Below are 12,659 nucleotides of genomic sequence, written 5' to 3' on the forward strand. Positions count from 1 at the left end.
TATACATACATTGACAGTAGGAACATCACTAGCCATGATCACTGAAATAGTGACCACGGAAAATATCCCTAGACAAATATATCAGTTGGTGGGAGTTCGTAACATGTAACAAAATATTTTTTTTAAAGTTTAAAATATATATTTAGAGAAGAAAACAGGGGTACTGTGAATTCAAGAACCTTTGAGTAAGACTCTAAGATCAAATTCCGCAAACAAAAGTTATTTAATAAATAAATTTTCTTATAAAATTAGTTTTGAGTTTTGACTGGATAAACAACACACAAAATCGGGAGTGGGAACAAAAACACATAAAACCCACTTAGTGTTTCGAAAAACAAGGGAGGGGGAGTCACAACCGAGGCCTTTAGGTAATAAAGTAAGTGACATGCTCTGAACAGTTTATATACATGAATAAATTGTACGCCATTTCATTCAGTATTTGTATTATTTCTCAATAAAATAAATTAATAAATTATTTAATTCTTGCACACAGGTGAATGATTTGTTTTGAACAATATTTCACTATTTAATTGGCAATTTAAGAAAAAAAAATCTTACATTATTTGATTTAACTTGCATATCAAAAACTACCCAATTATCTCACCTAAAATCATCATCTTGTTTCATTAAAGGCAGTTTTTAAATGTTAAACGTACTTGTATGTAAATGTATGCAAATACTTGACGGTCTGACAATAATGCTGTCAAATTTGTAAACCCAAGTAAAAAGAATCCAATCTGGGGGTTTTGATAACGAATCTTAATTTTTGGTTAGCAGGCATGCTTTCTGTAACATACGCAGCATTTTTTTAAAAGTTAGACTCTTAAACTTCCTACAGAGCCACACAAAATAAACCAACGACATAATATTCATTTCAGTTAGAGGGCAGACAAACCATATATATATATATATATATATATATATATATATATATATATATATATATATATATATATATATATATATATATATATATATAGAGAGAGAGAGAGAGAGAGAGAGAGAGAGAGAGAGACAGACAGACAGACAGACAGACAGACATAGACATGAAGACATATAGACATAATGACACATACCTATAGACCTATAGACATAATGACACGTATAGACATATTGTCAGAGACATGAAAATATAGCCATATATAGACATAGACAAATATATATATATATATGTGTGTGTGTGTGCGTCTGTATCTATATATATATATATAGACATAAAGACATATAAACATGTAGACACATACCTATAGACATATAGACCTATAGACATAATGACACGTATAGACATATTGACAGAGACATGAAAATACAGCTATATATATATATATATATATATATATATATATATATATATATATATATATATATATATATATATGTGTGTGTGTGTGTGTGTGTGTGTGTTTGTGTGTGTGTGTGTGTGTCTATATCTATATATAGAGAGAGGCATATAGACATATATCTAGACATATATGGACATATGTATAGATAGACATACACATAAACATATATAGACATATACATACATATAAATATAGACACATAGAGGTATATAGGCACATATACATATATAGACATACAGACATATGCTAATATTTAGACATAAGAGACACATAGACATATACACATATATAGAAATAAAAAGACAGACGTATGCGGACACATATAGACATATAGAAATATACAGACATATACACATCGAGGCATATACATAGAGACACATATAGACATAAAGACATACAGACACATATAGACATATGGACATAGAGACACATACAGACACACACACACACACACATATATATATATATATATATATAGAGAGAGAGAGAGAGAGAGAGAGAGAGAGAGATATTGACACAGACACATACAGACAAATATATACGTATAGACACATACAGATGCATATTGACATATATAGACAAACAGACACATAGACATATTGACGCATAGTTAGATATAGACACATATTAACATACAGCCACATATAGACACATATTAACATACAAACACATATAAACACACGTAGACACATATAGACAGACATAGACATATAGATGCATATACATATAGACCCACATAGACACATGTACACATAGCCCCACATAGACACATATGGATATAGGCACACATAGACACATATATATCACATATACATATATACACACATAGACACATATACATACAGACACACATGGATATATACACGCATATACATATAGACATACAGACATATAGACACATAAATATACACACACATAGATATGCATATATATATATATATATATATATATATATATATATATATATATATATATATATATATATGCACAAAACAGATACGAAGTATACTACAGCAAACAAACGGTATCCGCTATTATTGTCATCCAGAAACATACGAATATATCTCCTCGAGCAAACAATAGTGTAACCGGGTGAACTAACTGAGGACAGGGATGCGGCACGTCAGCCCGTCAAAGAATACCAAATATTGTTTGGAGCTACAAAGAGGCTAAAGTATGAGGAACAACAGGACCGGCTCACGTCAATCAACTTCCTCATATCAGCTCTGGGGGACAAGTACATCAGCTGCCCAATTCCAATAGCCACTTTGCCGCCGACATGAGAAAGTCGTAGAACCTGTCGTCCCAACCAGTCACAGTTTGTCCGCCATTAAATGACCTGGTAATAACTGACCTGATTGACCCAGGCAGCACCAGACTGGACGGACGTTATAAAATCCCCAACCCCTGAGTCCATTCCTGCTCCCGTCATCGGAGGTTAGACCTCAAACCTTTTAATGATCACAATTCAAATTGTCTCCCTTTTTTCAATGGGTTACATTTGGGCTTGAATAACCCATTTTGATAATAACAGGTTTAACATGGAAATATGATTCATTTGTCCACCGTTCAAAGAGAGTACTCGAACTTTTTTTTTAATAGACGAAATAAATGTAAGAGGTCATTCAGACCTAGTATTGGTTATCGATATAATGTAAAATATATGTACCCTAATCGCATTTAATTCTAAGTTAATACCGAATAGGTAAAATCACAACTGGTTAGCGTGATCATAATTACAAAAGGTGTTCATTAAAATGTATCGGGGTATCGGACTACTCCCATTCGTGCGTCTCGAATTAATCGTCCAAGAATAGTGAGGAAAGAAACTCAGCTTTTAAACCCTGAAATGCGTGTTTGCAATCAAAGTAGGGTAAAATCTCAGAATTCACGTGGCGTCATAATCCACACTCAAAGAATCGTTGTACATGGCCTAATGTCCGCACGCACGTTAACCAAAGATAAGTAAGAAGTCTTGCCACCCGTTGTTGACTTATCAACAACTAAAAATTAGTAGAATGGCAAGAGATGGTTAGAGAAGAAATCGTCAGGGAACGAAAAGTATGGGAGGTGACCCCCAACGCCCCACAACAACAAAACAAAGCAAAATAAAGACACCACAGGGAGGTGCAAGAAAGGCACCAAACCTTTTTTTCAGACTTAAGCAGAAGTAATAACATGAGGGAAGAGAAGCTGAATGTAAAAAAGATAGATGAGTTATCTATCAACTTCACAAATAAGCATACCAATACTGTGGTGGAGATGATAATGAGACCCGGTCGTCCTGCTCGAATATAAAACACAGGATCACTCACCAACAAGACAGCCCTCCCCATCAAGATCTCTAGAAATGAGGTATATTAGTCAACCTCCAATTCTTTCTTTTTTTAATTTTATGTTTTGTGCATGCCTATGTATGTCTTTGTCTTTCTTCACCCAAGCTAAAACTTATAACTCCATCCATTATTAAATGTGTGTTTGTTTTGTATGTTGCGTTTGTATTGGGACAGAGTGTGACTGTAAGTATTCCTTAATCCTTGAAGACCCTTAAGAGAAAAGTGGCACATGATGCAGTCATCAATATAATGGCAGCCTGGACAGAATAAAAGAATGAAAGAGAACTCCAGAGGAGGGAGATGGAATTTGAATGCCTGAACCAAAATTGGATGAGGATCCAGGGACAAATTGTACTGATTGGGCTATCCAGATTGTATGCCGGAGGAGACGAAGGAGGAGAAGGAAGACAGAGGGAAGGAGTCCAACGAGCCTCGTTTTTAGGCTATTGGTCTCTACCAATATGGTGCCCAGCCCAGGAGGCACGTCCATTGCTCATGGAGAGGAGTAGCAGACAAGGAAGGCCTTTTTCAGGGCCAGCCAGACCATTAGACAACAGATATACGAATCATATTTTCTAAGTCGTTATGTTTGTGCATGAATGTGTTTGTGTAGTTTTCGTATTTGTCTTTGCCATTCCTACAAAAAATAAAACTTAAAACACATATCAATTCTCTTGCATTTGTGTGTGCTTAAGGGTATAGTATTGTGTCTATAAACGATTCATTCCCTTGTGTGAGAGTATGTTTATGTGTATGTCACTATAGTAGTTTGTGTATAAAAATTCCTAACTTTTTCGTTGTATTCGAATGGTGTGTGTTTGGATAGTAATCAAAAAGCTGTTGCTGGATAGTATATGTGGTGTGTTGGATTGTACTTTAAAAAAAGGCGGACCCTGGATATTAAACTATGTGCTGGATAGTATTTAAAAAGCAATTGCAGCAGCAATTAAAACGATAAACGGACAAAGTTTCACATCATCCGCTTCTTCTTCCTTACCACCACCACCACCACTGCCACTACTCCTACTGCTACTACTACTGCTGCTGCTGCTACTGATATTTCCGCACAGTTTTCTACAGGTCAGAGAAACACCGGATTTGAACCTATGTTGAATTTGAGTTCAGACGTAGTCATAAAAACAAACGCATGCGCAACAACGGAATCGGATGTGGATTGTTTACATCGGTTTCTTCGTGGATATTTCGGCATAATTTGCACGTGTTTTACAGCAAATGATCCATTATACCGAAAAAGCTGGTCATGTTGACATTTCTCCCAGATAGAGAATGGGTTGCAAGTAAAGATGTTAGTGTCACAGTATGTTTCTTCACTCGTTTACCCATGCAAATAAGCAACCTTCACCCGTTCCCTCTTAACCCGTTTATTTGATATCATGAAAGCTAAATTTACAGAGCCTTAAAATCTATAATTATGTACTTAAAAACTTAAGTATAAGAGGTGTCAGTATATTGATTGATGATAATTATTTTCGCTTACTTGTTTTTGTTTGTTTTATTTTTAAGAATTTATCGCGACTATTTCCCATTAGTCATCAATAGTTGATCAATATTTGGTGTCATTCACATTGTATAAATAATGCAAAAATTTAAACGATGAATCATTATCATTAGTTAAATGCCCAAGGAATTGCAAGAAAATCGTTGTGAAAATACATCAGTATTCTTAAATATAAGGCCACATAAATGAGAATAAGTCAGACTGGATGATGCTCACTATGATGTTGTAGAGAAACTTGTATAAGAATATATTTTTTTACATCTACCTCTGCACACTATTCGTTTTTTTTTTAAAATATTTTGTATATCATACTTGTGAACCTTCTGGACAAGATGAGAGGCATCTCCTGGCCCTCCCATTACTCATTGAAATCTCTCATTTGCTTAAAATTGGTATCAAAGATTTTTTTAAAAAATCCATTTCTTTTTGTGTCTTGCCTCCAGTGTAGTATAATGATGGTAATGCTGCCTGTGATCATGTGACTGTGAACTGGCTCGAACAGGGCAAGATGATCCAGTTAAAGATTTAAAGTAGCATAAAACAATTAACATCCCTTTGGTTCTGTCAGGAGGTTCAGTGTTTGAATTTTGTCAACATGGTTATTTTGCTATTTTTGATCAGATGTAAATATGAAACAATTAGAGATTCATTTATTATAGTTAGATTTCTAAAGAGCTTAATTAGCATAAACCGGGTGGGTTTGGTTTAGTTGTTTAAAGTTTGTAAAGTTGTCAAAGCATGCATTATCTCCCATTGCTAAAACATCAAAAGTTTAGCAACCAAAATATCACATGGAATAAGATAGATGGAAACAGGAATTTCATTGGTTGGAATCAATTTTAAAGGATGTGAATATGCATTCTTCTCTCCTGTTAAGCTGATTTTAACATATGCTGTAGTGGCAAGAATGACAATCCACATTGTGCAGCATATTAGTACATATTAAACATGTCAACAAATATGCCATGACTGAAATCCACATTTACAGAATCTGCATCAAATGTGGATCAAGATATACATGCTGAGACAGTGTTAGCCAACTTTGTAGCTGAACACAATTTCCTGTTTCTGTAGGAGATCATTATTTAGATCTAGTGAAAATTACCTTCCCAGGCCAGGGAAATTGCACAAAAGGTCTCATATAAATGGACAAAAACTAGTCACATTGTGACCAATGTTTTGATTCCTCTTTGGGGCAAGAAAGTTGAAGACATGTGCCTCAATGAAAAATTCGCCTTTCTCATTGAAAATCCTCAATCTTTTGTTGTCAAAATTCCTGACCAAGTTTTGAAAAAAATTGATCTGTCATTAGCTGACTTCTCTGTTCTGTCACATCTATCCTATACAGTTTTGAAGGTTGCTTTAAGGATGTCTTCTTGAAAAAGAGATGTAGTTCAAGTTCTGAAAATAGGAATCCCAATAATGAGATGTTTCCCTTTGAATAATTAAAAAGTTTATGTGTGTATTTTTGTGTCACCAATATAAATTTCATTAGACTGCTAATGCTTATTATTGTGGATGTTTAATGTTATTATAAAAGAAACAAAATTTAAAATAATTGAGTACTGGTCATTATGATTGTTTGTGAAATTACTACTATAACAATTTTCAGTGGCTTTACTTTGCCATTCATTAATTTTGTATGCGAGTAGATTGAATCAAGGAAGAGACTAAAATTTAAGTTCTTTATGATGTTATTTAATTAGCTTACTTCCATTTCAAATAAAAAAACTTTGCCAATACACTGGAAGAAGAAGAAATAAATCACCATATTCCATTAACTTTTTTTAATTTCATCTTTGAACAAAATGGAATGCTACATTCAGTTTTCATAAAGAAACTTCTCCATCACCCTCATCTTTTTTTCTGTTTCATGTGTTAAATGGCAATGACCAATGGTTTTCATATGATTATTTGACAAGAAATCTGGCTTACAAGCCATTGACATATAGGTGAAACCAAGAACACTTAAGCTTAAACAGAAAAGTCTGGAAACAAGTCAGTGTAACTCTTGCTCAATGCAAAGCATGTATCTTCCAGACTTACCCCTGCAAGTGATCTTCAGTGCTGTGCTTGACACCAAAGAAAGTATGTAAAGTTAATCACTCAGAAATGAAACTCTGTCTGCAAAGTACATCAAAAACCTGATTTTATGATGATTTACTATGATTAACATGGGAGTTCTTGTTTCTTCAATAAACAAAATAGATTCCAGAACCATGGCACTATTTGTCTGAATATGGCATGTGATAATAAAATGCAGGTGCTGCAAACATCATGAAATTATTTAAAGTATGATGGCATAACGTGCACTGAGTGATTTTAATTGGAGTGATGTCAAAACATGCGTGTAATTAGTCTTTTCATCAGAATGATGCTACTATACTGACAGTCTGTTGAAAGGTGCCTTAATCTCTGTATCTACTAAGATCTGTCTGGTCCTGCTAAACAAAATGACTATAATAACAATAGTTTGCAATATTTCTTCTTTTTCTTCTTCTTACTCTTCTTCTTCTTCTTCTTCTTCTTATTATTATTATTATTATTATTAATATTTACAGTGTTTGGTGCCACATCAAGATACCAGCAAAAACCATGTGATAAATTTTTACTTTTACCTGATTATTTCACACACTTTTTAATTATTGGCACATAATTAAGTTTCTAAAGAAAAGCCTGTCAGGAAAAAAATTAAAAGTGTCCATAAATTGCCATTTGATTGGCTGGCTACAATATTCCTTCTTGACATTGCCATAACTGCCATTTTCTTTTGACACATTGCTGTCTGGGATATTTTAGAATGCTGACCAATTCATATCAACAGTTGTTATCTTTGTACTGAGACCGTGGGAACTTCTGAATTATTATTATTATTTACTTTAAATCTTTTACATTGATCAATAGAATGTCCATCACGCAAAACATTTGATAGGATTTCAAAACATATTATAGGTTTTTTTTGTTGCTTATCTGCAGCGCTGATCAAATCCTTTAGCTCGACATTCTGGACTGTTCATTTTCTGAGTCAAAAATGTACACTTTTTCAAAGCATTTGACCAGGATGAATTTTTTTTTCCCATCACATTAAAACTAGTTTATTTATTGCAATGTTCATGCTTTAATCACTTCATCAGTTGTTATCTGGCCATTCATCCATATTGGAGCAAGAAAATATGTATATAAGAGAAAACTGAAATATTAAGTTCATGGAGGAAATAAAGCTGTTGTACATTATTTTTATTGTTTGTTTTATTATGGACTAAACTGTAGTTTTCATTGAATCTAAGCAAGAGATTGAAATCTTGGGACAAGTGAAAATGTCGATGTGATAAGTGAATTTCTAAACAAGTGATTTTAAAAAAAATGTAATCAGCCCTGACCTGTATAAATATATGTTTTCATAATATACATGTACATAATCAAAATGAGAGATAATAGTAATATATTTTCTGCATGTTTTCAGATGGCAATAAGTAATCATATTTCCTGTATGATATGCTAAATTCTTTACTTTAGCATCTGAAAACAAATGGGGGAAGACAGATCTCCCCTCGATAACCAAGTTAGCATCTGTGGTGATTTGCTACCATGAAGAAAGTTTTGCAATTTTTTTTATCTTTATATGTAAGGTAATGAATGTAAAAATAGAAAAAAATACTTGTTACTTGCTCGTGACATTTACTTTCTAGGTTTGCATACAATTCAAGTCCTTAAGGTGCCTATCACTCTTGTTTCCAAAAGATTGTGTGTATGTGTGATTTGGATTTTTAATGTAGCTTTAACAATTTTTCAGTCATATCGCTACGATGTCTGCAGTGTGGTGTGGCAGTTTTAAGTGATGTCTACCACTGGGGCATCATGCCACTGACATGTAGCATGATGTCCCACCCAGTCACATTATCATGACACCAGGCCGACCAGTCCTAATAATAACCTCTTAATGCTGAGCGCCAAGCAAGGCAGCTGTTAGTACCATTTTTGTAAGTTTTTGGTATGACTTGGCCGGGGATCGAACCCACAGCCTCCTACATCCAAGGCGGATGTGCTAACCACTAGGCCACCAGAGTAGTTTCCCAAAGATTGACCATCAGATATGGAAACTATTGAGACTGTCATCTTACAACCATACATAAACTTACTAGGAATAAGCAGACAAATTTCTTCATGCAGTTGAAATTGACCCTGGTGTCCATTCTGATGTCCAGCAACTTAGCATGAGAATAAATGTTTTTCATAAAACATAATTATAGTTTTTAAATTTATTTTCATTATTATTATTATTATTATCTGAAATTTTCAAGAAAATTTTGAGTATAATTTAAGTTGATTTGTTTCATTTTCTCTATTATTTATGTCAGTATAGACATGAATAATGCAAATCGTATTGCTTATGACCTAGATAATAATGATGCATTGTTTTAGAGTGCTAAAGGAACAAGATAAAAAGGGTCTATTTTCAAGTTTTATTAATCTTTTCTAAGGTTAAGTTGCTTCTAGCAATTGGTCAAGAAGTCCAAGAAGAGGCCTGAAGTTTGGCCAAAGCCACCATCTACCAGTTTTGGGTTCTTATGCCCAGCATAAGTTCCTTCATTGAGTGATATTTGTCACATTATCACGAATGGTGCCTACAATTCATATATTAATAGAAGAAATATTGGAAAAACATGCTATTTTAAACAAAAGAATAATGATTTTTTTTAAAATCCTCCAAAAAATAAACACTTTGGGTCTCCCAAAGATTTGAGAAAGATTGTGAAATTTTACATGCTTGTACATATAATTTGTACTTTATAATGTCATGATAAATTCTCATTGTTACTTTTTAATTTTCATTCTAAAATACAAAATGTTATCATAAATTATTGAAATAACTTATGGAGTGGTGTGCATGCCATGCTAAAATCTCTTTATATTTTTTAAGTGGTTTCTTTTTTCTCTTTTTAGGCATCGAGGCAACTGTGTTAGGGATACTCAGAGAAGTCCATACTTGTGATAGAATCAGCAACAACGTCAATATCAGTTACAAATGGAGAACCAGGCAGAAAGTAAAGAAGTCAATGTACGGGTGGCCGTAAGGGTAAGGGAACCAGTTACTTGATTATCTCCATGCTTTAGCATATAGTATGGGACATATTCTGATACCCTTGATTGGACCATTCCTCTTTCCATACATCCATTATCACATCTACAGCAGTGAATAAAAATGTACAAAATACTGTAATTATTTTTTCACTTGGGTAACCATTTGTCAGAAAGGATTTTATACCCTTGGGTGGGTGGGAGTGGATTTGTGTCAGAAGGTTGAATGTACAGAAATATCAATTACAGTGAAATGTTTAAATTTTTCTTGATCTAATTGTACATACAGTTATAGTGGGAAGAGTTTTAATTTGGCTTGTTTATGGGAAAGCAGCACCAGTGTAGGTTATTTAGTAGATAGTCAGTTGGTTTGGTTTGACTTTTTACAGCACAACAACACAAGTAGGTTATTCATGCCAGTAAAGTATCTTTACAATGTACACACCATAGTAGCTAATCCTGGCTGATTCAAATGTAAGATTTGAACATGGTGCTGTTTTGGTCTTGTGTACAGCATGCTAACCTCTGTGCCACCATGGCTCTGAAGATGTTTACTACATGTTATAAATATCTCGTTTTGATCCTTGTGTCACATGTCTCACAGCTGAAAGAATAGTCATAAAGTGTGTTTAGATTACCTATGGTTAGTCATGGAAGAAGCTCAGATTTGCTGTTATTTTGCTGTACAGATTTCTTGCAAAAGGAGAGGGTAAGTATAGAATGAACTGTTACCATCGGCAGCTAGCTGGCTGGTCAGTATTGGTGTGGTTTTGTCAGGTATCAGACTGGTCAGTATCACTTGTTACCTTTGGTAGGATTTTTATACTCAGTCACAAATGTGGAATGGGCATACATTTTGAAAAGTCATAATTACTAATGAGATGCATAAAAGTGTTGTTTCTCAAAGGCAAAACCATTTTGAATGTTATATTCATTTACTTCAGCTATGTGTGTGTGTGTAATTTGGATTTTTAATGTAGCTTAAATAATTTTTCATCATATTGCTACAAGGGCAGTGTGGCAGTTTATAGTGATTTCTAGTACTGTGGCATCATGCTGCAGACATGTAGCATTATGTCCCACCTAGTCACAGTATCCTGACATCAGGCCAACCAGCCCTAGCACTAAACTCTTAATGCTGAGTGCCAAGCAAGGCAGCTGCTAGTACCATTTTTAAAAGCCTTTGGTACGACTTGGCTTGGGTTCGAACCAACAACCTCCCACGTTCGAGGCAGATGCTCTAACCACTTTGGCTACCGGAGCAGTTTACTTCAGCTATGCTTTGTAGAGAAAAATATTTTTTTAATGTCTCCTAATATGTTCCTCCCTGGTGACATTATTGTTAGGAATATAAAATCCACTTCCTTTCAAATCTATTAATTCCAGGAAGATGGAGATTTCATTTTGGACACATGCCCATAGATAGATAGACTAAGGGAAGAAACTCTTACCCATTACCTCCCTTTCAATCATCCTCTGCGCCGCAAGTTAATTAAGCCTTCACTCACTACAAGTTATATCATTTCACATTTCCTCTTTGAATCCATCAAGAATTGAACCATCCTTCCACAATCTTGGTAAAGTTTTATGTGTTCAAGGTTATGCAGAAGGATTGGCAGCCTTTGTTTTAAATTTTGGGGGATATGTTTTGTTGTTTTTGTAAATCTGTTTTTCCCAACCTGTTATACCACGGGTAATAGCATCTTGTACATGCATGCTGTATTTTTTTCATTGAAAATACAGTTGAATTTGATATTTGTGATATTATGGGTGTTGTTGTTTTTTTCTTTGTTATTCTTGTCTTTTCAGAAGCAATGGCAGTACTTTGTAATAAATGTCGGAGGTACAAGGACAACAAGTATAATCACTAGTCTTGCATCCATGTACAAAATGTACTTCTACAGCACCTTGTCATGGTCAGAAGGGGTGTGTTTTTCAGTCCTAAAGAAAAACGTCAAGGTGAAAGAGGAAGAAAAATATGGTCAGCTAGAGATGGATAATGCAATGTCTCACGATGCACCTGAAAAACCCAGACCACAATATTTATGGAGTTGATGATTGGGAGATTGATCAAGGAGGCAACAGCATAGTTACTTTTGTCAGGGGAAGTGTTGCCCTCCCAAATATCATGTTTGTCTAGTAATGCTTTTAGTTTTCCCAGGAGTGTGTCATCCCAAAGTTTGACAAACCTGCAATGGTGGCGTCAAAAGAGTACTTCCTTATCTAAGCAGACCAGTTGTTATAATCATGATTACTATTTAAATCCTTTATTGTCGCACATTGACATACAGGTTGTTGACCATCTTCCTGTGCTTCCTTTCCAGCCTAGTGATAGGAAATCAAAAGTTTTGATGAAATGTTCATTTTGCCAGCCTTCTAGCT

General features: G+C 34.4%; 1 protein-coding gene across 1 annotated transcript in view; it reads left to right on the plus strand.

Moving 5' to 3' along the window:
• The first annotated feature begins 4,843 nt into the window (after positions 1-4,843).
• LOC149785310 (kinesin-like protein KIF27) overlaps positions 4,844-12,659 on the plus strand; it is a 168,864-nt gene continuing 161,048 nt past the window's right edge. The window contains exons 1-2 of the mRNA XM_089979203.1: positions 4,844-4,985; positions 10,143-10,275. Coding sequence (XP_089835329.1) covers positions 10,225-10,275 — 51 coding nt within the window. The 5' untranslated portion in view covers positions 4,844-4,985; positions 10,143-10,224. The remainder of the gene's footprint in view (positions 4,986-10,142; positions 10,276-12,659) is intronic.

This window comes from Sinohyriopsis cumingii, chromosome 13 (genome assembly GCF_028554795.1).
Source record: "Sinohyriopsis cumingii isolate HCF-2022 chromosome 13, ASM2855479v2, whole genome shotgun sequence".
NCBI lineage: Eukaryota > Metazoa > Mollusca > Bivalvia > Unionida > Unionidae > Sinohyriopsis > Sinohyriopsis cumingii.